This window comes from Prionailurus viverrinus, chromosome B2 (assembly GCF_022837055.1).
Source record: "Prionailurus viverrinus isolate Anna chromosome B2, UM_Priviv_1.0, whole genome shotgun sequence".
NCBI lineage: Eukaryota > Metazoa > Chordata > Mammalia > Carnivora > Felidae > Prionailurus > Prionailurus viverrinus.
In genome coordinates this window covers 105,878,555-105,906,535 of record NC_062565.1, presented here as the reverse complement: position 1 = coordinate 105,906,535, position 27,981 = coordinate 105,878,555, and the positions used below count along the sequence as shown (strand labels likewise).

The following is a 27,981-nucleotide window of genomic DNA, read 5'->3' as shown; positions in this document are numbered from 1 at the left end:
TCCTAGCGTTGCTGCTAGCATACATCTCCAACAATGGAGTGTTAGAGTCTGATATATTCTTCTTGGTGAAGAACTGTTTTGACTATCATCAAGCATCTGAAAACTGAATGTTTCCGGCCTTTGACACTGCCCTATACCTTACATGGTGTTTACAGGTGAAATAGGAACCATGTTGTTGGCACTCTGTGAGCTTAATGATTCCTAAGAACTCACATGAACTGAGCAAATGAGAGAGAAGCATGGCACTATTGATTACACTGATTACCTGTTTTGTGATTCCTCTTGCTACTTCCCAGACTTGCCAGACCCCTGACGACCTCGTGGCTGCCACTTCTCCAGGGCATGTCATAATTGGAGGTTTATTCGCCATTCATGAAAAAATGCTGTCCTCAGAAGACTATCCCAGACGACCAGAAATCCAGAAGTGTGTTGGGTGAGTAAAGCCTCAAAGAACACATTTAAATTTCAAGATTACACTATGAGATTAGGGCATGTAAACATTTACTTGTATTAACATTTTAATTATTTTAATAAAATGTACACTAATATATTTTTAAGTTACATATAGTCATGCGATCCTTCCTTAAAAGAGAAATATATCAGCACTATATGTATAGTCGACCTCCAAGTGCAGAGGCAATGAATGCTTTCCATTAATATATCTATTTCGATTTTGCCTTAAAAAATTCCCTGAAGGCACTTGAGAAAACCATCTGGAGACACTGTAGCCTGTCCACTGCAAGCATACAGAGCACATTTATATTTATATTATTATAAATAATGTTTATAAACATATTGTAAACATATTACAAATATATGTATGTTTATTATATATTAAAATTATATTATATTAGTATTATATTATATGATTATATAATATTAATATTATAATGTAATATAATTATATATTAACATTATATTATATAATTATATTATAATATAAAATATATTAAAATTAATATATATTAATTTACATTACATTATTTCTATTATGTATTACTTATGTTTATATCATCTACAATATGCATTTTGTTTTAAACATAGATCTATTATTTATTTAGTTCTTTGTTTAAAATAGGCGACATTTAAAATCTCTCTACACCAGCATTTTTGTCAGTGCTGCATTCATTTCATTCTTGAAATAATCTAATTCTCTTATGATAAATTGGGATCCTACTTCAACTTAGTGTTCCTTCTTCTTTGATGAACACTTTCGGCTGAAAGCTTGGCTATAAAAAAGACATGTGTCACAGTGTACTAGGGAAAAGTAAAGCTGGGCAGAGGATGTTACAAATGGATTTTCTTTAAGGACAGCAGGATATTTGAATTCTAACTTCAGTCTGGGGACAAACTCATTTTGTAGACTTGGGCAAATCACTTAAATTCTTTGAGTCACAGTTTCCAATTTTCTCTTTTGTAAAATAAGTTCCCGGATAACTTCTAGGGACATGGGCAGCATCAGCTTCTGTTGCTATGGCAATCTGATCAACATGCTTTTTTCCAACTCTGAAATCTTACTTCTATCTTGATGTTCTTGTATGTAAATTTAACCTCCTTTCCCACTCCCCCCCTCTTTTTTTCTTTCTTTATCAGAACATATTTACCAAGTGCTCTAAGAATGCTGTCAGATAAAATGTGGTCCCACATCACACTAAGATTCCTTCCTGGCATTCTCCCTAGAAGTTGGGCACTTTGAGCTACTGTTTTCTTAAATGTTGATTATCAGGAATACCAGTGATACAAATTAATTAATGAAGATTCTCAGAGCACTAAATCAGTACTCAAAAAATGACTGCAGACCTGCAATTATAGGCTAACAATTATGGATAGAAAATACTAAAAAATCATTGATCTAGTAAGAAAATATATTCTGAAAAAAAATTACTGAATTGAATATCTTTTCACCTTATTGACAATCCCCGAAAGAAACAGTATTCATTTAGCATCAAACAGCTCTATACATATATATTTTTTAAAATATTTATTTATTTATTTATTTATTTTGAGGGGGGGAGGGAGGTTGTGGGGAGCAGAGAGAGAGGGAGACAGAGAATCCCAAGCAGGCTCCACACTGTCAGAGCAGAGACTGACAAGGGCTCGATCTCATGAACTGTGAGATCATGACCAGAGTTGAAATCAGTAGTTAGACGTTTAACCAACTGAGCCACCTAGGTGCCCCAAACAGCTATATATTAAGTGCCTACATTAATGAGGCCGTATTCTAGGTGTTGGGATACTGAAGTGAATACACCAAAGAAGTTTAGACTTTCATGGAGCTAGCATGTGGGGACCCTGCAATCTTATACATATTGTCATACAATTCATTATTTTTGTTACAATTCATTATTTTACCTTTTCTCTCTTTTTTGCTTCTTTTTTCAAATTAAAAACTTAATGCTGATTTGCCACACTTTGCTTTTAGATAGTCTACAATGACAAATAGTATCATTCAAATACTTTATCGTAACTCAGTGAATTAAAAGAAAAGTTAAAAATATCAAAACCCTGAACAATAATATTGTCCTCTATGAATGGATAAAGAAGACATGGTATATAAACATGTATATATACGTATATGTGGAATATTTTTCATCTATAAAAAAGGAATAAAATCTTGCCATTTGCAACAGCATGGATGAGTCTAGGGACTATAATGCTAAGCGAAGTATATCAGTCAGAGAAAGACAAATACTGCAGGATTTCACTCATTTAAGAAACAAAACAAACAAGGGATGCCTGTGTGTCTCAGTCGGTTAAGCATTTGACTCTTGGTAATGGCTCAAGTCATGATCTTCTAGTGGTGAAATTGAGCCCCCTGTCCAGCTCCATGCTGAGGGTGGAGCCTGCTTGGGATTCTCCTTCTCCCTTGCTCTCTGCCCTTCCCCTGCTCATGTGAGAGCACATTCTCTCTCTCAAAATAAATAAATAAATTTTAAAAAAAGGAAACAAAACAAATGAACAAAAGAAAAATAGAGACAAACCAAAATATAGACTCAACTATAGAGAACAAACTAATCGCTATCAGAGGGAAGGTGGGTTGGGAGATAGTTGAATAAGTTGAAAGAATTAAGTGTACACTTATCTTTTTTTGAGAGAGAGAGAGAGAGAGAGAGAGAGAGAGAGAGAGAGAGAAAGTGTGTGTAAGAGTAGGGGAGGGGCAGAGAGAGAGGGAGAGAGAGAATTCCAAGCAGGCTCCACACGGTCAGTGCGAGTCCTACATGGGGCTTGATCCCATGAACCATGAGATCATGACCTGAGATGAGATCAAGAGTTTGACTCTTAACAAACTGAGCCACCCAAGTGCCCCAAGAGCACATTTATTTTGATGAGCTGACTAATGTATAGAATTGTTGAATCACTACATTGTACACCTGAAACTAATATAACACTGTATGTTAACTATACTGGAATTAAAATAAAATAATAATAATAATATTGTCCTTTAATTATTAAAAAATTGAATCTTGATATTAGATGCTGTTTGTAATCTTTTGTATACAGTGGTGGATGACATAAACTTAACAGCAAAGCAGTAATCAAGCAACTCAGTCCTCTGAAGTAATCGCAAATCAAGAAGTCAACTGGGAAAACCCACTGTAAGAGTAAATAGCTATATTTCAGAACTTAAATAGTGCATTTATCTAGGAGAAAGCTACTGAGCTTATACAGTCTATTTTATATATAATTCTGAAGGTCTTATTAAACTGGTTTCCAATCACAACAGATTATATTAAAAAAAGACAGTCGGCTAGTGAGTCTAAGGAGCAGATACTTGGACGGTGATAAAATGGTGACATCTAACTACAAAAAGGAGCAAAAATCAGACATATCTCCATACTGCAGAATACTAAACTGAGTATTCAAATGATCCCCAAATTAATCAGAAACAAGTTAAATTTTATTCCACAGACTCCATTTGAGAAACTATATACCATTTAGAAAAGTTTCCATCAAGAACTCTTTTAAAATAAAATTTAGGCCCTTTAAGAATTGAGCCTCACTGATTCAGAAATTGTCTATTATAAGGCAGAGATGTGAATCAAATGAGTTACCATCATGTCTAGAGAAGAATTCTATTCTGATTGCTTTAAAAAATTTGTTTCTCAACAGGTTTGAAATATCAATTTTTCTTCAAACTCTTGCCATGATTCACAGCATTGAGATGATCAATAATTCAACACTATTATCTGGAATCAAACTGGGGTATGAAATCTATGACACTTGTACAGAAGTCACAGTGGCAATGGCAGCTGCTCTAAGGTTTCTTTCTAAGTTCAACAGCTCCAGAGAAATCATGGAGTTTAAATGTGACTATTCCAGCTACATGCCAAGGGTTAAGGCTGTCATAGGTGCTGGCTACTCAGAAATAACCATGGCTGTCTCCAGGATGTTGAATTTACAGCTTATGCCACAGGTGGGTTTTGTTTTATCCTTGGTTGGTTTTGATCATATTCCTTATTCTGAGGGGATCAGGGTAACCCAGAAAACTAGCTGGGGAGTTGCTCTTACTTTAACCTTCTCTTTCTTCAGTTAAAGAAAGGTATGTGCTCTATTATGGATAGTATAGTGGATAGAGCACTAAGGGACTATAGTCGCCCCTCCACCTGCCAAGTGTAGTTTCTGATAGTTTTCAGTGAGATTCGGATAAGATGGAAATCTCTGAGGGCCTCAGCTGCCTTGTTTCTGAAATAACACCAGTTGGGTGCTATGAGGAGACTGAGAAGTAAAGGGACATGGAGGTCAGGGAAGACTTCCTGCAACTTGAATGAGAAAGGACAGCCAAGGGAAGACAAGGAGGGCAGGACAATATCTATGCTGGGAAAGCAGTAAGTCCAAAGTTGAAATGTCCAAAGAATAACAAAAGATCAGTATAGCTAGATCAGTTGTATAGAAAGGAGTGCAGTAAGAAGTGCATTCGCAGAGATAAGCAAGGGCTGGTCATTCAGCATCTTGTAAGCTGTAGTAGGATTTGCATTTTCTTCTGAGTATGGTGGGAAGCTTTTAGCAGAGACTATGGAACTATATATCTCCTTGTAATGCAAGCCAATAAATAATCAAGAAGTAAGCAAAAAGCCCTCTGAAAGCCCTTCACCAAGGTCCTGCATATTACTCAGAGTCAAGCAAGTCGCCTTGGCTTTCACTCTCAATACATTGCTCTGTAGCTCACTAGGTCACTGCTTTCTAGGCTCAAGGAAGATTAGAAGCCAACAGTTAGAAAGCAAAAATAATTACAATCAGATTATCAGGAAATGGCCATCTGATAGAAGTGAACAGATAGAAAAATATAAATCATATATTAAATGTGCATAAGAATTTAAAATATATAACTTTCTGGAGTTAGAGTAAATAAGATCTTGTATCCATGAAAGACTCTGAGAGTTCCATTATATAGCCTAGTAAAGTTGATAAAAAAAATTTATATCCATAATGAAAAAAAACCCCAGAATTATTCCCCTAAATATCTCAGAGATAAGGCTTTGGCTCAAATTGTCTAGACTATGTATAATGGTATAAGAAAAGTACATTATTTTTAACAATGATTATTTCATATAAAAAGGTAATTTCCATGACAGACAACACAAAAGGAAACGGGGCTCACTGCAGGGGACACTGATTTTACAGAAACCCAGGTCTCAAAATACAGATGAGCACAGCAATGCCAGGCACAAAATGGAGGCCAGCATAGCAATGTCAGGAAACTAAAGTTTAGTTACTGTCCACTGTGTGCTAATAAGCATTTCAATTTTCTCCTTTAATCTTCACAAGAATCCTATCATTTCACACGTAAAGAAATATTAACTAAGTTCCCCAAATTTATTGAAGTCAGAATTCTGACAGTTTGTCTGACTCTAAAGCCTACTGACTTTCCACCATACCAGGTGGCTGCTATAAGTAATAGAAAAAAAAAAAAAGACTCAGCAAGTGACACAGTGCATTTGCAGCTGTGGCAGGTAGTAATTCTCCCTAGAATAAAATCACCAGAACTGTAAATCAAGCAAAACTCTGTACACATTAGGTAGGTATCTCAAAATGCTATTTGTTTGAGTAGATCAGAGGTCAGAAAACTATAGCATGTAGATCAAATGTGGCTCTTGAGCTATCAAGAAGGGAGTTTGCATTTTTTTGAAAGGTTGTAACAAAAAAAGATATGACAGAGACCATATGTGATCAACGAAGCTTAAAATACTTTACACCTGGTCCTTTGCAGAAAAAAGTGTGCTGACCCCTAGACTAGATGATTATTTGGCTGGCTGACTTATTTCACCTAGACTAAAAATCACTAAAGTTGTCAATTAGACAAAATGTTGAACATACCAGTGTCCTAAAAATGCATTCTGTTTATTTGACTAGCTGCATTTTTCCTATATCTATCTCTAAGTATTTAAATAATATCCACTATTGGCCTTGGCCTGAGATATAAGATAGATATAGATGGATATAGAAGTGTAGATGGAAGCATAAGATAGAGCCTGAACCTTCAGAGAGCTTGTACTATACACAATAGAAATGACTGAAGAGCGATGACTCTAAAGAGTTGGCACACAATTACTAAATGTCATGATTTACACTGTTTCTAAAGCAGAAGTTCATTGAAGGGGAAGAATATAAAAGACCAGAGAATTTAGGAAAAGATTACAGAAATTCACAGAAATGAGAGGGGAACACCCAGTATGAAGAGCCACCTGGAGTTCATCAGCACCATAACTAAAAGATTCTGTCAATTTCCAGGTGAGTTATGAATCAACTGCAGAAATCCTAAGTGACAAAATTCGCTTTCCTTCATTTTTACGGACTGTGCCCAGTGACTTCTATCAAACTAAAGCAATGGCCCACCTGATTGAGAAGTCTGGATGGAACTGGATTGGCATCATAGCCACAGATGATGACTATGGACGAATGGCCCTCAACACTTTTGCAGTTCAGACCACAGCAAATAATGTGTGCACAGCTTTCAAAGAAGTTCTCCCAGCCTTCCTCTCAGATAATACCATCGAAGTCAGGATCAATGAGACACTTGAGAAAATCATAGCAGAAGCCCAGGTTAATGTCATTGTGGTATTCCTGAGGCAATTCCATGTTTTCAATCTCTTCAGTAAAGCTCTAGAAAGGAATATAAATAAGATATGGATTGCTAGTGATAACTGGTCAACGGCCACCAAGATTACAACCATTCCTAATGTTAAAAGGATTGGCAAAGTTGTAGGGTTTACCTTTAGAAGAGGGAATATGTCTTCCTTCCATTCCTTTCTTCAAAATCTGCATATATTTCCCAGTGATAATAACAAGGTCTTAAATGAATATGCCACACTCTTGTCTGCTTGTGCATATGTCAAGGACAGTGATTTGAGTCAGTGCATTTCCAACCATTCTCAGGGGACTTTGGCCTACAAGGTTAACAAGGATATAGAAAGGAACTTCTCCCTGAGAAATGATTTCCTGTGGAATTATACTGAGCCAGGCCTTGTTCACAGTATCCAGCTTGCAGTACTTGCTCTTGGTTATGCCATTCGGGATCTCTGCCAAGCTCGCGACTGTCAGAACCCCAACGCCTTTCAACCATGGGAGGTACTAACTCATACATTCAAGAAAATTCCCCTACCATCCTTCCTTTCCTTGCTTCAATTTTCAAGTATTTATATTAACTGTCTTAATCGTATTCCTTTTGAAGGTAGATACATTAAGTGTTCAAATAACATGCATTTCTCTCATTAGCTCTTTGTTCTTGAGGATAATAGAGTTGTTATTTTACCTTCACTACTCTGACCCACTAAAGTAGTGCTCTTTTATTTTCCAAGAAGATCCAGTTGGTAGTATTATTTTTTGTGAGTATATGGATTTGTATCTGATCTTGTAGTTTTTCAGTGCTTCATATGAATTATCTCTTTTAGTGCTCTTGACAAACACAAACCAGGCATGACAAACCAGGCATGTTTAACAGTCATTTTTATTATCACTAAATATTATCAGTCGAAAAACTAAAGCTAGAAACACTAGAGATATTACTCTTGTCTGGATCTTCTGCCTCAATGCCCTCTGTTTTCCATGGGATTTTGTTGGTTTATAGTTGGTTTTTGTTGGTTTAAAGCCTCCAGTTATGACTTTTACTTAGAACAGCCTCCTTAGGACTCCAGTCTTTTCAAATGAACATTGTTAGATAAATCATAACAATTCCTATGATATCTCCGGTTGAAATGAACCACTAATTGTCGGTAAAAGACGTCTTTTCATTTCTTCTCTTTGATTAGTTTGTAGAAACTCAAATTAAAGCTTAATGTGGCTCTTTTTAGTAAAAATTTTCCATTGTGTTTTTTAAATGCCGATAAACAAGACATTTGAAAGCAAATTGTTGCCTTATATGATGATAAATTTTACGCATTAAAAACAGATTTCTCAATACTGTGTACTCAAAGCCAAACTTGTCTGTTTTGATGCAGAATCATGTCCCAAAAATATATTTATTATAAATGTGTAAGGGAAAAGAAGGTGAAAGGAAGTAAGACTCAAGTGTTACCATATACGTGAGTATGCAGGGCAGACTATTTCTACTTTTGTCATTTTTACTTTAAACAGTCCCAATCACAAGCTCCAAGGTCTAAGGTCATCCACTTACATTTGGGTGGATCATGTGATGGTATAGGGTGTTTTAAATTTCTCATTTTAAAACTAGTTTTGATCTTGTAAATGCAAGGCAAAAAAACTAATAAGGAGGTAAGACTAGAGATTAGGATTTTTTAAGTTAAAACTATCTAATATATATATATATATATATATATATATATATATATATATATGCCTAGCTATTTTAAGATGTCTGTTTGAAAGTATACTCTTTGTAATAGAAAACTTAAATCAGGGATTGATAAAAACTACAAATGAAGTGGGCCACAATAATGAAACCACTACATGAAATTTTAAGAATGAGAGGTTGAGAAAGAGTAATAAAAATTAGACAATCCTAGAGGCAGGATAAAGGGGAGGAGACATAAAGAGCCTCTAAGGAAGGATAGATAAAAATAGCAAGGACTATTTATCCACTAAAGATCTGGGAAAGTATTTTAAATCAGGAATGAATCTCAAACATTCTGAGGAAAAGACTTGGGAAAGTATAATCTAAGCAGAGTCTTCTAAAATGTTTTGTTTAAACAGTAGGAGCCTGGGGTTATTCTTTATTCCCTCTGGGAGCCTGGTTACCTAGAAACAAACAGGAAATAGACTGGAAAGGAAGAACATGTGAGTGACTTGCTCTTTTCATCACAACGTGAGTGAACCACATCTGTGCCAGATTCAGTAGGACAAACAATGCAAATAATTTTTATGAAGAAATCTCCATAGACTTCAAATTTAAAAGATCAGCAGTATCTAGGGTCACTAATCAAAGATACATTCCTAAAGATTATTTTGTCCCCTGGTAAGATTCACTAATATCTAAATATTACTTTCTAGATCATTTTATATTCAAATAACTTTAAAGGAGTTCTTCCCAATATTTGGGGACAGTTCTTACTTTGGCTCCACATTTGGTGACACCTATGAGAAGTATTCAGGAAAAGCACAGTCAGGATTGTTTTACTTCAATACAGTTTTGATGTTTCTCAGATGTGCATGAGGATACCACCTCCTTGTTGTAAACAGTGATTTTGGTTTTTTGTTTGTTTTCCTTTACTTATGATGATATAGAAAGTAGTAAGTGATGCATGTGAGATGACAGACTTATAGTCAAACTTCCCATGTGTACATATATTTAGCAAACATTTATTGGATGTCGCAATGCTCTAGTCCAATGTTGAGTGTTGAAAATATTAGGGAAAACAAGACAATTCTCTTCCTGAAGGAGTCATCTGTCCACTGGTGTGTACAATCAACCAATTAAGGAGTTGATTACAATGCAGAATGATGCATTACTATGTTTCATAGAGACACAAAATGGCAGCGAAGCACTTAACTGAGGCAACCAATCCAGTATTAGCAATTCAGAAAACATTCTCCAAAGACCATACGTCTCTGGAGAATATGATGGATGGGTAGGAGTTAGGACACAAATACTCCAGCAAGATCTGAGAAGGGAGGGGAAGTATGGCATCTTCAGGGGTAAGTAAATAGTGTCACAGAATTGGAGTTTCTCGTGGAAACTACAGGTAAATGAAAGTAGAGGAAGGATCCAACATCAGGGTCTAATGAATCAGAGCATCTCAAATTTTGATTTGCAGTTGAATGGCCTGGGAATCTCATATCATGTATCTGCTAATTCTGTGGGGGGATACCTGAGAGTCTGCACTTCTTTTTTTTTTTTTTTTGAGAGTCTGCACTTCTAACAGTCTCTCAGGTGATGTTGATACTGCTAGTCCAGGGACCATCGTTTCAATGGAAAGGCTGCAAACTATGTTTAAAGGTTTGGACTTGATAGAGCAAAGCGAGCCAATTAAATCTATTTTGAGACAGGACAGTGTTCTGATCTGCTTTTCGCTGCAGAAGTAGCATTTCATTTCCACTGTGGTGTGCACTGCTCAGAGGGACACAAGCCTAGAGGCAGAAGGATCAATTTGGTAATCCAGTCACAAAATAAGGATGGCTTATACTCCAGGTATAAGTACTACAAGCACTGTGTGTGACAGTGAGGATGGAGATGCATACATGGTTGTGTAAGAGGAAGAATGAAGAGCATCTGTAGATAGACTGGGTGTAAAAGATGCAAAGAGAAGCAAAGATGCTGCAAGTGATTCACATTTGGACATCTGTTGACTTTGTTGAGAAGGAAACATAAAAATGTAGAGGTTTGGTGGGGAGGAGAAGTATTAAGGATTCTGTTTTGGAGATGTTGAATTCGAAGAACTTATGAGACATTCAGGTGTAGCAACGGAAGAAATGTGTGCTGAGAAGAGAGTGATTTTGAAGTGATAAGGAAAATAATAACTAACAGTTTTTGAGGGCGACTATACCAGGCATTGACATATATGATCTCTAACCCCTATAATATTCTGGTAGGTCCACAGGTTTGTGTTTCTTACACTCCATCTTTTTTAAAAAAAAAATTTTTTTAACGTTTATTCATTTTTGAGACAGAGAGAGACAGAGCATGAATGGGGGAAGGTCAGAGAGAGAGGGAGACACAGAATCTGAAACAGGCTGCAGGCTCTGAGCTGTCAGCACAGAGCCCGACGCGGGGCTCAAACTCACGGATCACGAGATCATGACCTGAGCCAAAGTCAGACGCCCAACCAACTGAGCCACCCAGGCACCCGTCTTACACTCCATCTTAAAGAATTGGCAAGAGGAAGTGTTACCAGTGATGGAGACTTGTGGCAGTTTAGACGGACGGGGCCTCCACAATGAGGGTCTGGCCCACGGTCCCCCACACAGTTAGCAGTGAGACTATCCCAGCCTTAGCCCAGGGTGCTTTCTGCTATGGCACAGAAAATTTCACAGAAGAAAAAGACATGGGTTGGGCACCAGACAGGGATGCAAGGCTGCTTCCTCTGCTCTCTCTAATTCACCCACAAGCACAGCTTTCTTAGGAAGATGTGGACATTGCAGCAGTCAGGGAAATGGAAAACAGCATTACCAACAACAGCTTAGTTGGTGTGGCCCCCTGGCTTTGTGTTCTCAAAAACAGGTCATTGCCAGACACAGGGTGAATTATATAATCATGGAAACGCAAATCTTACTGTTTAATGGTGTCAATTTATAGCGACTTTCAGAGTCTCCATGGAAAATAAATAAGTGCTGGAAAAAGCCTTTAAGAGCTTAGTAACCAGAGCACCGATGTTCAAAACTTACCTTAATCCAGAGCAAACGTTCTGTTTTAATTAACAGGTAACGAATGCACTGTTTTGTCTGCCTCCACCCTCTCTCCTGTGAGAACAAGCATAGTTATGTTGGCTTAGGTACTTCATACACCGTTATCGCTATTTACAGAATGTATATGTGCCAGAAAACCTAATTAAGTGCAGGAAAAAACAAGTAGAAATTATAGTTAAATTCAAAAGAGGAAAAGGATATGCTTCCTAAAGAACCGAGTTACTGGGGTTTATGTGTGTATTGCTTAAGGAGGGAACAGAAAAAAAAAATCAACACACAGGTGGAGGTGGAAACACTGACAGTGGGTCCTTACTTCCTCTTTTATTTTTGTTCCCTTCATATTTTTTCTTCCAGGCAATTGCTAGAAAAAGCTTTTGTTGGTTAATTCCACCATGTTAAATCTGATATCCTGCTTCTTTAAGTCTATTTATTTTGAGACACAGAGACAGTGGAGGAGGGACAGAGAGAGAGGAAGAGAGAGAATCCCAAGCAGGCTCTGCACTGTCAGCTCAGAGCCCAGTACCGGGCTGGAACTCACGAACTGTGAGATCATGACCTGAGCTGAAACCAAGAGGCAGATGCTTAGTTGACTTAGCCACCCAGGTGCCCCTGATATCCTGTTTCTTTAAAGTAATACTAACTATTTTACATTCATTAAGAGAACTAAGAAATCTGCGGAAACATATAATAAAATTAATACATATACTCATATATTTTACTAACGTGACATTTGGTCACTGACCTGCCTATCGTGACTAATATATTTACCTTAAAATATAGCTTGATTTTCTTATAGCCTATTGACCAAAACAAAAATTGAAGGAAAGAAACATTCATAAAAGATGAACTGATAAGGAATAGAAGAATAATTCTATTCGAATAGAATAATTTCTGCCTCGTTCCAGATTTTGCACTCAACAAGAACCACATAACATCATAGACTTAGATGAGTAGGCCCAGTGTGTCCAGAAAGGGTATTTACTTAGCTGTGATTATATATCAAGTTAATGGCGGAGCAGTGTTTTTCTCTCTCCCAGAACAGCGATCTTCCTCTGCAGCACAATCTCAATACAGCTGCCTCATTTGTCAGTAAAACATTTCCTGTCCTAGCCGTTTTACATACAAGTTCTCATGTACGAACTCGGTAACAAGACAAGTAATTTTTCATTGCATTTCTTTCCTCGGAAATTTAAAAAAAAAATCATTTTGTGAATTACATTGGAAAGGTCACTTTATGCTCAATCACTGAAATAGATTTGAAAACCACTGAAGATAATAATATCCGTACCTCTAACCAAATGAGTAACAAAGGATGTATTTAGAAGGCAGGTACTGGCAGTACCTTATACCCCGAGCTAAACCTCTCTGGTGGGAGATGTCCTGAGAACAGGGTGCTGTTGTCACTGGACTGTCCCATGTTTGTATGTCTGTCCCCTTAGCCTTCATTTTGTGGATGGTGAGCATAACACCTACTGGTTTGGATTACCCACTCAGGCTTGGCCAAGGATCCAACTGTGACTAGAAGGAAAGAATGAATTTTCCTGCCTCCGGTAGCTCCAGATGACACATCGATAACTGCTTTTGAGTCAGATGGAAAATACAATATGGAGGCCTTGAATTAAAATATTGTTAGGTGCAATGGAAAGACCTGAAAGTCAAAATGTGTGTCCTCAGATTAAGTCCACTCACCCCTTTGCTGATGGTGCTCACCTAAGAAAGGAGGAAGATGATCTCTGTTCACTTGTTTCATTGAGTTGTTATGGAGAAGAAGGATATCACACTTCTGAGTATTATCAAGTAATATATGAAAGTCAGGTGACATTATTAATAGACTCAAAATATTTTTATTTATTTGCACAATGTCCTTATTAGCTAACTAATAGTGTTAACAGATATTAATATACCCTTTACTAATCTTAATCTGTCCCCAATACTGGGATAAACTCCTTATATGCTTAATTACATATAATCCTTACAATAACCCTATAAGGTAGGTTTCATTTACTTCATTTTACAGATGGGGAACCTGGACCTAGAGAGAAATTTAAGTGTCAAGACCACATCACTAATGAGATATAGAACCTGTATTAGAGCCCAGGCAACTGCCCCAGAGGACCTATCCTGAAATTCTGCAACGTGAAAAAAATGAAGATCCTCATATTCCAATTTTATAAGCTAGAGAAGCTACTCTCCATAAACATTAACTTGCTTTCTCAGATTCACAGAACAAGACTTTGGCAGAAATAAGGCTAGAATTGTCAAATTGTTGCCAGATAGTTAAGAACCTTCTCAACTAGTTACCATACTCACTGATTCAGAATGTCCTTTTTCTACTTTTAAGTGATATTCCATATAAGGCAGTGTTATAATTGGGATATAATGGATGCATATTTCTATTCATGTTTGTTTCTATTTTCTATTTTATAGTTACTTGATGCACTAAAAAATGTGACATTCACTGATGAAGGGAATTCATTTCATTTTGATGCTCATGGGGATATGAATACTGGATATGATGTTGTGCTCTGGAAGGAGATTGATGGTCACCTGACTATCACCAAGATAGCACAATATGATCTGAAGAATGATGTCTTCGTCATCACAGACCAAGAAACAAAAAATGAGTTCAGAAATCTTAAGGTAATTTTGCGGTAGGCTGCTTATAGCATTCAAATCAAATTAGTACCTCAATTGCAAAAGTCCTTGACCCCACCAGGACCTCCAGTGATCCTACTGCCTGTTTACTGTCCCCATCTTCCCTCCTTAAATGCTATTGTCAACTTGTGTGTCACCCCTTGTACATGCTCTCTTTACCATACTCATTTGACTAGAGCATAATCCTGGTTAAACTCAACTCTTTGCCTAATCAGTAGAGCCCCCATGTAGCTGAACTTGAACTTGGCAAAACAAAAACAAAGCCAAAGCACCTTGTTGACTGTTCTCACTTCAAAGTCATGATCTCTAACCTCCAGTGGGCCCTTAGCGCTGTTGGGCAATCATACTATTACTTTACTTAGTCCATTACCTCACCTACCTTCCTAGATAGCTATTTCATAATTTTTATTCCCTTTTCTGATCCAACACATCTTCCCCACCTTCACTTTTAGGTGACTTTTCTTCCTAAGTCACTGACAAAAGTGAAACACTCAGAAGAGAACAGCAGTGTTCCCCTGCCACCACATCTGTCTTCCATCCAGCACTATGGATGGGCTGTCTGCTCCTGGCCAAGGTCAGCTCCTCCCTTGATCTCTGGATCCCAACTCTTTACCACTTACTCTGTGATACTGCTCTGGCAATTCTCCACTCTCTCCCACATCCTCAAGTATTTTCTCTTCTCCATTATCTACATAGTGATATAAATATGCTGTTATTCCTTCCATGTTCCAAAAAAAGAACGAAACTCCATTGATCCTCCACTTCTCCTTCTATGTACTGCCCATTCCTCTATTTCTCTTGACGGCAAAACTCCTTGAGAAATTTAAATACATTCACTGGCCCCAATTTCTCTCTTCCCATAATTCTTTTGAACTCTTTCCAATCCATCAAAATTCTTTCTATCTAGTTCACCGATGTTAACAAATCCAAAAATCATCTCACCAATTATTAGTAATTAATTATTCTCCTCTCTGTAAAATGCTCTTTATTGTTCCCACAACACCACAGTCCCTTGATTTTCTTCCTCTGTCTCTGGCCACTATTTCTTAGTCTCCTTTGCTGGCTCCTTATCATTCCAGCTGCCTATAAATATTGGCTTACCCAGAGCTCAGAACTGCTCCTTTCCTGGGTCTACACTTTGCCTTAGTGATCTCATCCAAGCTCATGATTTAAATAATGTCATTCATTAATAGAGAAGGCAGATGACTCCCAGCTTTTTATCTTCTGAAGTTCAATCCTAATAAATATACAACTGTGCAACTGCCATCTCTACCTTGGAGTCTAATAGTCATCTTGACTGATTACCTCCAAAACTGAGCTCCCAAACCTACCCTCATCTCAATAAATGGCAATTTCCTTTTAGTTGTTCATGGAAAAACCTGGTGGAATCCTTGTCATGCTTCATATCCAATCTAAGTTTCACTTTCAAAATGGGCCTAGAATCTTACCACCTTTTGTTCTCTACTCCACTGCTACTACTCCAGTCCAAGCTACAATCACCTGTTACCCAGAATAAGACAGTAGTCTTCTAACTGCTCTCTGTTTCCACTCTTACTCACTGTGGTCTATTCTTAAAGCAGCAGACAGAGTAATCCTATAAACTATAATACTCTACTCAAAACACTCCCATACATCCTGTTTCTTTTAGGGTAAAAGCCAATATCTTTAAAAACCTTACATGACCTGCCACCAGGACCTACCTGACCTCATCTCCTACTACCTTCCCCTCCCCCTTGCCTCTTCTTCCAACCCCACAAGATTTCTTGCTCTTCCATATGTACCTTCCTTTCTCCTAGCTCAAGTCCAAAACATCAGATAATCCCAAATCTTTTGCTATCCCAAAGTTATTAATACCAGACTTTAGAACGTCTTTGCTGTATCTTATGATAAGGGAAGAGAATACTTCTCCTTTACCCCCAGTGATGTCCTGCCTACTGACAACCCAGATCAGGAATAACTGTGTTGAGAAGAAGAAAACCACCATTGTGGACTCAGGGGTACTGAATCTTGGCTACTTTTTCTTTCCCAGCCAGATCATTTTCATCTCCCAGAGAAAAGACCAGTTAGCTTAGTCATTGGATTGTGTTCCTGGCTCAGGAATAGCTATTAAGAGAATCTAGAGAAAGCTTCATTTACCCATTCTGCTTTGGTATCTCGAAAGGTAAGACAGTAACAGATTTACGTCACAAGTTATGCATGAGAAAGGGACTGTGAATGGGAAAAAAAAGCATAGCTGAAGTACAAAGAATTATTAGTTAAATTGGAAACTGAGCGCTCCGTAAAATTAGGATGCTACATATGATTTACATTGTGACATGCCTAATTATAACCTAAAATATTATTTATATATCTAGGGTTACCTTTTTCACTAATACTTTAATAGCTTTAAGTTCAAAATTTCCACTCTTTTGTTTTTAAGCTTAGACTGGACAAAGTCCTTGGACAGCATGATTAATAACCTTCCTCTAAAGAATATAAAAGTGTCCATTAAGTTACTATTTTTCATATATAGTTGAACTCTTTATACAACACATGACTGGAAATTTCCAGGCCATGATTTCCTTCTTTAGTTCCATGACTACACATTTGTTCCTCTGCTAGGGACTTTCTGAAAGAGCTAATTTCCCTTATTTGCTTTCAGAAGTTATTAAGGTGACAAAAGTACTTCTTCCTACGGCAGCTTCACTATCTGAAGTATCTTCTGCTTTTTAAACTTGTTCACATGCCTCCAGATGACAAAACAATTCTATTGTGCTTTTTAACAACAAGAGAGTGAGAGACCAAAATACTAGTTAGTAAATGTGTCTTTAAATCAATCAAGGTTAGTTAGGAAAATAAATCTTTTAAAAATATACTTGAAATTTCTTTCACTTTGCAGCAAATTCAGTCTAAATGCTCCAAGGAGTGCAGTCCTGGGCAAATGAAGAAAACTACAAGAAGTCAACATATCTGCTGCTATGAATGTGTGAACTGTCCTGAAAATCACTACAGTAACCAGACAGGTAATTATAGTCACTACACCATGTACAGTGAATCACCGGAAACATTTCTCCTAGGCTATTTTTTTTACATGAATCCTATTTTGGCTTACATTTTCATTTAAAAAAAAAAAAGCATCTCATGCTCTTGCTAGATTAAATTCCAGTAAAATTTCATTTTATCTTGGAATTTGCTCTATTATATCAGCAGATGCACAACCAATACCTAATAGAGACATAAAAGTAACTTCACTTCCAAGGGAAGATGTCATCTGCTCAACTAGACTTCCTCTCTTGCATCTTTCAAAACAACGTGATTTCTCCACCAATTTTTGTCCGTATGTCCCCCCACATGGACATGCTGGTCTTGTAACTGGGGCACAATAACTATAATTAAATAAGTGTTGAATTAGCTAAACTGAGCATGATAAAAACCCAGGGGTGTGCATACCCTGGAGATCTCATTATTCCTACCAAAAGGCAGCAAACAGAAAAGCCTAAAAAAAAACAAAAAAACAAACAAACAAAAAAAAACGCCTTCTGTGAGACAAGGGGATAAACTATTAACAAAGATGAGCTGCTACTAACTGATTATTTGCCTAACGTGTCTTTAACAATTTCACAAGATCAGTGCAAAATATACAAAGTAAAGAACAAGGTCAGCAGCCTCAGGGTCTTAAAAGGAGCAATCAGCAGTTTCCCTGGAGTCAAATTTTGACTTCAAAATCCATACTTTAAAAGCATCGTGGGGCGCCTGGGTGGCGCAGTCGGTTGGGCGTCCAACTTCAGCCAGGTCACGATCTCGCGGTCCGTGAGTTCGAGCCCCGCGTCGGGCTCTGGGTTGATGGCTCAGAGCCTGGAGCCTGTTTCCGATTCTGTATCTCCCTCTCTCTCTCTCTGCCCCTCCCCTGTTCATGCTCTGTCTCTCTCTGTCCCAAAAATAAATAAACGTTGAAAAAAAATTAAAAAAAAAAAAAAAAGCATCGTATTCCCTTGTTTATTGTCGCATCCCTACTCATCTATAAAAGTTGTGAACCTGGGGCGCCTGGGTGGCGCAGTCGGTTGAGCGTCCGACTTCAGCCAGGTCACGATCTCGCGGTCCGGGAGTTCGAGCCCCGCGTCAGGCTCTGGGCTGATGGCTCAGAGCCTGGAGCCTGTTTCCGATTCTGTGTCTCCCTCTCTCTCTGCCCCTCCCCCCATTCATGCTCTGTCTCTCTCTGTCCCAAAAAAAATAAAATAAACGTTGAAAAAAAAATTTAAAAAAAAAAAAAAAAAAAAAAAAGTTGTGAACCTGAGAACTGGAACAGCTCTCAGATGCTTACTCTTTCTTCTCACTGCCTCCAAGGGGAGAAGTATTGCAATATAAACGTTCCAATAGTCTTGTTCTGTGGCTATCTCACAAAAATGCCGCTTCTCCTAACCTGAGATGGGCTCTGCTGTGCAAACAATTAGGTAATTGTGGGGGAGAGAGATTTTCCAGGCAATGTCTACCAACTGTCTGCTGAGTGGGATAAATAAAAACGCTGAAAGAGTGTGTCGCATTTATTTCCCATAAAGACCCACAAGAGTTTTCAAAATACAGTTTGGGCTGTCTTTTGATAACCAAGGCAAGAATAAGTGTAGAAGACTGCTTTTCCTTTGGAGGAAAAGCAAAGATTTAGGGTGATATGAAAAGACATCATCTCCTGTCTTTCTCTATGTCTCCAGCACACAACTCTCGTACGTAGACAAGGCCATTAAACGTTCCCCAAACAAGTGAAGAAAATGGCACACGGTAGCAGTGGCAGTTAGGGGAGGACAGAGAAGAACCGCTTTTGTAGGGAAACAGGGTTTGGAAAGAGGAAGAGGCTGGAGAGGTAATGAAGTTCATAAACAGAAACACAACCTGACTTTGAGGTTAACGAAGAAGGGAACGCAGGCCCTATATAAAAATGAATGGGCATTGTGGAGTGTTCTCAGATGGATGCCCAGGGAGCGCCTTTTGGCAATACGGGGGACCCCACCTTTAAGGGGTGAAAATGGAGAGCAAATGCAATCACACTCCCAGGGACTCCACTCTGATAGCAACTCTTCCTTCTCTGCCATCAGAATAAGCCAAAATCAGTTTTAAGCTTATCACTGCACATGTGAGTTTACTGACATGTTTACTGACAAGTTTACTGACTTCCTAGAGAAAAAAAAATAAACTTTAATTTTTCATCAACTGAAGTGGTTACAATCCTGTATTATCTCACTTTTAGAGAGCTTTTAGGGTGACCCAGCCATATTTTCTCTGCTTTTAAAAGAACTGCAGCCTTATTTATAATAGCAGTTCTCACTACATTTAGTGTCTACTATGTGTAACACTCCACACAAAGAAGTTTACATTTATTCTGGGCATCGAATGCAGCACCCCAGTGAGGCAGAGCCTTTTTTTTTTTGCGTTTTTAAAGATTTGAAAATAGACTCAGAAAGTTCAATTCACTTAGTCAAGATTAAGGGAATTATAAGTGATAGAGAAAGGGACTTGAGATACATTTGATTCCAAAGCCCTTCTTTTTTTTTTAAGTTTATTTATTTTTGAGAGGGCAAGGGGCAGAGGGAGAGAGAATCCCAAGCAGACTGTGTGCTGTCAGCTCAGAGACTGACGCGGGGCTTGATCTCATGAACCCTGAGATCATTATCTGAGCTGAAACCAAAGTTGGATGCTTAACCAGCTGAGCCACCCAGGTGCCCATATTTCAAAGCCCTTTTTAACAGAGTCCCTGAACTGCCACCTATAATAGCAAGTTCATAAGAGGCTGGCATCTATCTTGAGTATATGGATTCCCTTAAGACTCACAGCCCAGCTGGGTTTTTGCTTTCTCTTCCCCTCTTTTTCTTCCCTCACCCTCACACTTTCTCTCAACTTCTTTTGGGTTCTTTTGGGTTCTGTCAACCAATGTGACAATTATCTATATCCCTTAGTAATAGTCCGCACTATTACTAAGAAGGAGTCTCATTTGTAGCATCATTGTGGACAATCAATCACCTGGCTTAAATGTTTGCAAGGTAACTGAATCTCTGTCTTTTAGATATGGATCACTGCCTTTTATGTAACAACGAAACTCAGTGGGCCCCTGTAAGGAGCACAGCATGCTTTGAAAAGGAAGTGGAGTATCTCAGTTGGAATGACTCCTTGGCCATACTGCTCCTGGCCCTCTCCCTACTAGGAATCATGTTTGTTCTGGCCATTGGCATAATATTTACAAGAAACCTGAACACGCCTGTTGTGAAATCGTCTGGGGGATTGCTGGTCTGCTATGTGATCCTTCTCTGTCATTTCCTCAACTTTGCCAGCACAGGCTTTTTCATTGGAGAACCACAAGACTTCACGTGTAAAACCAGGCAGACGTTTTTTGGTGTGAGCTTCACTCTCTGCATCTCCTGCATTTTGGTGAAGTCCCTGAAAATTCTGCTAGCCTTCAGCTTCGACCCCAAGTTGCAGAACTTCCTGAAGTGCCTCTATAAACCCATCCCCATCATCTTCACTTGCACAGGTATCCAGGTTGCCATTTGCACAATCTGGCTAATCTTTGCAGCACCTGCTGTGGAAGAGAATGTCTCCTTGCCCAGAGTCATTATCCTGGAATGTGAGGAGGGATCCATCCTTGCATTTGGCATCATGCTGGGCTATATTGCCATCCTGGCCTTCATTTGCTTCATATTTGCCTTCAAAGGCAGGAAACTACCCGAGAATTACAATGAAGCCAAATTCATAACTTTTGGCATGCTCATTTATTTCATAGCTTGGATCACATTCGTCCCCGTCTATGCTACCACATTTGGTAAATATTTACCAGCTGTGGAGATTATCGTTATTTTAATATCGAACTATGGGATCCTGTGTTGCACATTCTTCCCCAAATGCTATGTTATTCTTTATAAGCAGGAGACTAACACAAAATCTGCCTTTCTCAAGATGATTTACAGTTACTCTTCCCACAGCGCAAGCAGCCTTGCCATGAGTCACGTTTCCCTGGACTCCTCTAGCAGCAACATCACAGCGACCAATCCCAGCTCCGGTGGCAGGCCTGCAGCCTGGCAGGAAAGCAGGGATATCCGGGCACAGGCATTTGCACACACACGCAGAGAAAACGCTGCAAGTATGTCTAAAACTTGGCCTCGGAAAAGAATTTCAAGTATTTGAAGGAGTCCTTAAGAAATGGCATGTTCTGGAATAAAATGTCTCCAGGGTCTCTGTGTTTAAAATGTGCATTTGTTTCCCAACAAATATATTCTATGTGTTTCTTCACTGCCACCGTGTTCACCAATTTTTGGTTGAACACTCCCTCTGTCCAACCACTTCTTTAGCAAAGAAAATAGTACCCTCAGCCTGGAAATGCCTTCATTCCTTATCACCTCCATCTGTCTCCATCTTTATCTCCTTCTTCTTAGACACACAGTTAAAGGTCTCTTTCCTATTTGAAATTAGCCCATCATATATCATGCTCATTGTGTCCTCTATCTCCTCTTCTCAGACCTTTTCATATGGGTCCTCCTTCTGCCCTAAGCATCTTTATCTTCCCACCTCCAGGGCTCAGTTCAGTTGAACAAGCATTTGAGCAGTTACCATGAGCCAGGTGACATGCTAAATACAAAAGCACAAGGAGGATCAAAGCATCATTTCTGACCTCAAGGAGTTCAAAACCCAGGAAGACAGTCACATACAGATATCATCATTTGAGTGTGGGGATTTCTATGATTGTCTTGTGCAGATGGCACTGTGACAGGATAGTGAAGGGGGGACTTAGCCACCCTGGGGAATGATGAGAGAGCTTCAAAGAAAGCTAAATGTGGGATATGATGTTTAGGGGGAGTCTTGAAAGATGAGTAAGAGCTAATCAAAGAAAGTCAGAAAGCTGTTCTAGAAAAGGGGGGAAAGCAAGGAGCAGCAACAGGAAGTGTGTCAAGAAGGTGTGCCAGGGGGAGTACAGTCATTTGGTATTACTAGAGAGGAGTCTTCTTTTGGATGTAGAGATTACATCATGAATGAATACCATAGACTGGAGTTATTTTTTTAAGTTTATTTATTTATTTTTAAAGAGAGAGAGAGAGAGAAGAAGAGGGACAGAGAAAGAGAAGAGAGACAGAATCTGAAGCAGGCTCCACACTGCCCGTGTGGAGCCCAATGAGGGGCTTGATGTCATGAACCATGAGTTCATGACCTGAACCGAAATCAAGAGTCAAATGCCTAACCAACTGAGCCACCCAGGCATCTGTGGAGTTCTTTTGTAAGGAACTTAGGTCTTTATTTTGTGGTAAGAAAGTCATAAAAGCATCTGGAAGAAAGATGACAGGTTCAAAGTCCCATTTTAGGAAGATCACTTTAATATAGGGTAGAGGATGGAGTCTAATTGGGATAGGATTAGGATCTACACCAGGGAATAAAGAATATGAATATGTATTCTGCTATATAAGAAGTGGTAATTTACCTGAAATAGTTGGTGAGAGATGAAGTATAAGCTTCTAGTTTGGTTTATTGAAGGAAATGTGCAGTGCAGGAAAAAGACTGGTTTAGAGTAATTTCAAGATATATCAAGCATTCATATGGATCTAAGACTCTGAGCTCAGGGGATAGGTCAGGGCGGGTGATGAGGATTTGAATGCCATGTTCACAATGCTGCCCATCCTTGTATAACAGATAAACATACAAAATAGCATTGTCTCCAATCTTGACATTCTCTTTAACTACAACCCTATTTCTCCTTCCTCTTCACAACTGAATGTTAAGGAATAGTGTCCTTATTGACTTTTGACCCACTGAACCTACTGATATCTGGCTTCTAGTTTCACCACTCTGCCAAAATAGTTCAGAGAAAGTTGCCTGTGAATTTTTATCTGTCAGATTCAATGGTCATTTTTAAGCTTTCACCTCCCTTGAATCTGATAGGCATTTGTGGTATAATTCCTCCTCCTTGAAATTCTCCTTCTTCATTCCCTACATGATTTTCTAAAGCTTTCAATTATTCAAGACTCTTCAATCTGATGCAAAGGCTCTTTTGGTTCTATTCTGGCATCCTGACCGTGTGTCTTCCTCCATGTGGCTCTTGAATGTGGGTATTCACCAGAGTTCCACACTCAGTCTAAATCATACTCCCTCACTACAATATCATCCATCTTCGTATATTAACTTTGCCCTAGATAACTCCCCAAACCACATCTCTGGTCCAGGTCCCTCTAACCAGCCCACCTACTGTCCCTTGTATTTTGACTTATCAAGGACAATCCATCATTTCCTTCTCCTGGCTCCTCCTCCTTTTTTCCATTTCTCAGCATGTCGTACCACATGTGGACTCACTGGAACCCTGAGGTTCATCCTATTCATCTTCGACTCTACCATCTGCTTCACCCTTCTACACCTTTAATTCATTACCTGTTATCTTCTAACTCCTGAATTTTTTCAGAACTTTGCCAAGATCTCTATTCCTGTTATTATTTTCTTAATCTAGGCCCCTTACCATCTCTTTCATAGATGGTTACGATAGCTTCCTAATTTGACCCTGGTCTCTCATTTTATTTCAAACGTAGAGAAGGTCTCCCTAAGCCTTCCGCTCGCTTCCACTTGATGTATTTCTAGAATAAAAACCTCTTTATGTTACTTGGTTGTCTTAAAACCTGCAGTAAGTCAAAACTCTTTATCCTGACGCTCAGGCTCTCCAAGTCCAGTATCAACTGCTGTCCCTTCCTACCTTGTATGTTACCCTTGAGAAATGGCCACCTTCTGGTGATTGTACACACACCATGCTGCTCCATGCCTCAGAATCTGCCTCTCCTCTTGGCCTTGGTGTCCTTTCTGCCCTGTCCTCCTGGAACACTCTAGCTAATCCACCAGACACAATTCTAGCATCTCTCCTTCTACCAGGCCTTATTTTCTGCCTCCGTCACTGCACCTGTTACATTCTATTGCATTTACTTGTTTTTATTTTAATTTACACAACTAACATTTACCAAGGGCCTACCAGGTAACAGGCATGATTTTATGCATGGGGAATATACAATGATAAAATCCAGACATGTTGTCTCCTCTCAAGGAGTTTACATTCTGGTGTTTTCACCATTTTACAGCGAGCAATCAGTTCTTTTGGAGCAATGCTTTCAGCTGTCCTTTCCTCTCTACTGCCACGGCTATCATCATCACAGTTTAGGCCCTCATGACTCCACACCTCTGTTGCTGAAACAGTCCAAACTAGTTTCTACCCCAAGATTCCTCTTCTAATATATAGAATACATCATCACAGATCAATCTTTTTCAAGTTAGTTCCAAAGTTATTCTCCTATTCAGAAAAATTTAATAATCTCCTATCATTTTCAGAGTTAAGTTAAATTCCCCCACCTTCCTAAGAAGGATCTTCCACAGTCTTATCCCAACATGGATTGAATGTTAAACACACACACACACACACACACACACACACACACACACACAAGACATTAATCCTAGTTTACTGCTTATCCTAAATGTATTCATATATAACATTGTGAAAACGACTCATAAAATTGTTAAGGGTAAAAAATATCCTGATGTACATGAAAGTGTTAAGAAAAGAGTATTCTGTTTGTGATTTCACTGACTCATTGCTCTGTTGATATGAAAACAGTTTTGACATGACAGCAAAGCTATAGGAGAGCTTCCAGATTCTTGAGTGTGATCACACAAAACAGAAATCTCAGCACTGTTGTGCCAATACAACAATGAAAGGAATATTGTTTCATAAGAGTTGTGACTTTTATTACAGTTACATAACTTTCAAAAATTATCCCAAAATTTTTAAAAAATGCTATTTAACACAAGAAATTAAGTTCTGAACTTCTTGATGCCCAAACTATATCTTTGTCATCATGTAAAACAAACAACTAAGAAAATGACTATTGTACTTTTCATTTCTCTGTTAACTATTGAGGCTAATAGATTCAACTGGTATAAGTTTGCTTACTTCTTTTGGAATCAAGTGTTTCTTTTTTATTATAAAGGTGATATCTAAATATTATTTGAAAATAAGAAAATAAAATTAAGCAAAAAGAACACACACAAAAAAGAACTTATAACTCTATGACCAACCAACAACTCACCATGATGTAAGTAATCAACATTTTACAGGTTGTTTTATTTTTAATTTTTGTGTGTGATTTGTAGCTAAATACTCTGTATTTTTTATTTTAGAAGTATAGTTTAATTCTAAATAAATCATGCATACATACATGGAATATATGCGTATATTAAAAAAGAGAGTGATTAAATATATACAAACACTTGTGATTTTATATATATTCATGCATGTGTGTACACATATATTCCAATTAAATGTATTTTCTATTTTTAAAAATTTTTTAATGTTTATTTATTATTTTGAGAGAGAGAGAGAGAGAGAGAGAGAGAGAGAGTGTGAGCAGACAAGAGGCAGAGAGAGGGAGACACAGAATCCGAAGCAGGCTCCAGTCTCTGAGCTGTCAGCACAGGGCCTGACATGGGGCTCAAACTCACAGATTGCAAGATCATGACCTGAGCCAAAATCGATGCTTAACCGACTGAACCGTCTAAGCGCCCCTAATATATTTTCTATTTTTATGTACAGGTTGTTTTAATCAAGTCCAAATCATTATTCAGACAGAAACTTTCCCATTGATCAAGACAAACTGATCTGGGGGTGGGGGAACATTAGAGTTCAAGCGACAAACTCGCCTATATAGTTATCCTCTTACTCTGCTCACAGAGACACACATAGTAAAATATCTTATTGCTAAAATTCAGGGATGAGGGAAGAGTACACATTACACCATAGCCTTTACTGGCAGGATGAAATCTGAAGCTGGTTAGCCCAGGCTCTGAAGATCTCAAGAGCAAGGTACAAGTGTAATTATGATCTGTGCATTCTGCGTTTTATACAAGGCCACCCTCAAATTAGTATTCGATATGTATTACATAAGTAACTTTAACCTTCTCATAAATGTCTTTAATATCTTGATCAGCATAGCAACTCAATGATATTTTTTTCCAATCTTCCCCTCTGATACTAGAATCGCGAGCTGCCTTTCAGCCAAACCTTTACATAGGCCCTTACTGCCATTATCAGCAACGTAAGACTTCCAAAAAGTTAAAGTAGAAAAGTTAATTGCAGAATCCTCAAAACTTGGGTTAAAAGAAGGTGAAGTATAAACACATGAACAACTGAACATGGAAGTGGTAAGTGGAACTTACTAAAAAGACAGGAGTATGCCCTCCCGCTGCTCCTTTCCTCTTCTTGCTGACTCCTATGCAGAAGTGGAGCAGCCATCTTGGACCATGAGATGGGACCTGCATGCTGAGGAGGGCGGAGCAACAAGACAGAAGAAGTGTTGGTGGCCAACACTATGAAGCTACTTTTCAGCCCTGGATTTCTTAGGCTTAGAGAATATGTAATAGAAGCAAAGAGCCTGATGAACTCAGGTGTGGGCTGCCTGTTGTCTGCTTTAATGATTGGCCAAGCCACAAAGACTGTGAAGCTTGGGAGACTGAACACAGCAAGTAGATATATTCACGTCCAAGAGCCCCTTGTAGGAAAATCTCAGGTGACTGAAATTTCTTCCATTTTACAACTCGTACTCTTACATAATTTTTCTGGTACCTGGCATTACATCTCCAGCCAAAATCAGATTATGAGAAAATGAAATTTTGAAAATTCCAGACCCACCTAAAAACAAACGAATCAAATATTTTCTCATTTTTACAAATAGCCATCCTATAATATCTATAAATATGTGAATGTGATGTTTCTTGCTTGTTAGACACAGAAGGCATGACAAAAAAAAATGTACAAGCCAAAAGCAAAAAATCCAGTGTGAAATTAACTAGTGAGCCTGTCTTAAAAGTATTTCTCATCTAAAGGGCTATCCATTGTAAATGCTCAGATAAAACAGAGAACCTGAAGCCAGGTTCTGGGAGTTACCACATAAAACTAATGGAATCCAGAATATCAGAAAAACTGCTTTGTCCTTTTATGAGACTGAATAGAAGTGAGAACATCTAGTAAGTAAGAGACCACCATGTCAGTCAAAAGCACAGGAAAAGTATTGATGGGTACAATTTATTTATTATGTTTGCAACCACCTATTTCCAAGATCTGAAGTGAATTTCATAAAAGGAAAACATATTTAATAAAATTCTTAAAATAGGTATTTGTTAAAAAATCAAACATAGAATGGAACAAGACAGATAATAACTGAAATCAAGGCTAGGAATAGTGGTTGCTCTTGTACCATTCATTCTGGGCATGATGGCAGACAAGAGAAGTGGACACCAGAGCCCTCGACAGGCATAATCCGCGGTAATGTTGGAAACTTCATAGCCTATGAGGTTTGTTTTCTGATCTCAGCTCCTTCTGTATTTGCTATGTTACCTTACCAGACCCCATTCCTTTTCAGAATTATTTGAAGAATTGTCCACTCTATGTGCCTCTGGAAGGACTGTCAATCTTGGAGCACCACAGTGGCAAAGGGTGGCTCATAACTGAGCCATAAGAGTCCTTCTGTGTCCTTTCTGCCCTTAGTGGGAGAC

At 38.4% G+C, this 27,981-nt stretch overlaps 1 protein-coding gene across 3 annotated transcripts; it reads left to right on the top strand.

Annotated features, from left to right (window-relative positions):
* Positions 1-239: 239 nt before the first annotated feature.
* Positions 240-21,597, top strand: GPRC6A (G protein-coupled receptor class C group 6 member A). 3 transcript variants are annotated; one of them, XM_047860414.1, is made up of 6 exons: positions 240-433; positions 4,111-4,414; positions 6,730-7,041; positions 14,224-14,436; positions 17,330-17,453; positions 20,483-21,597. In XM_047860414.1, the coding sequence occupies exons 1-6, from the start codon at positions 240-242 to the stop codon at positions 21,595-21,597; spliced, it is 2,262 nt and encodes a 753-aa protein (XP_047716370.1). The 3 variants fall into 3 exon arrangements, with proteins under 3 accessions (XP_047716370.1, XP_047716368.1, XP_047716369.1); XM_047860412.1 differs by having other exon boundaries at positions 6,730-7,566; XM_047860413.1 differs by lacking the exon at positions 14,224-14,436 and having other exon boundaries at positions 6,730-7,566.
* Positions 21,598-27,981: the final 6,384 nt, after the last annotated feature.

Excerpts from the sequence above, each read along its gene's own strand:
- GPRC6A (XM_047860412.1), top strand. The coding sequence starts at position 240 with ATGGCACTATTGATTACACTGATTACCTGTTTTGTGATTCCTCTTGCT. Across the intron at positions 434-4,110 it reads GAAATCCAGAAGTGTGTTGG|GTTTGAAATATCAATTTTTC; the intron begins GTGAGTAAAGCC and ends GTTTCTCAACAG. Across the intron at positions 4,415-6,729 it reads ATTTACAGCTTATGCCACAG|GTGAGTTATGAATCAACTGC; the intron begins GTGGGTTTTGTT and ends GTCAATTTCCAG.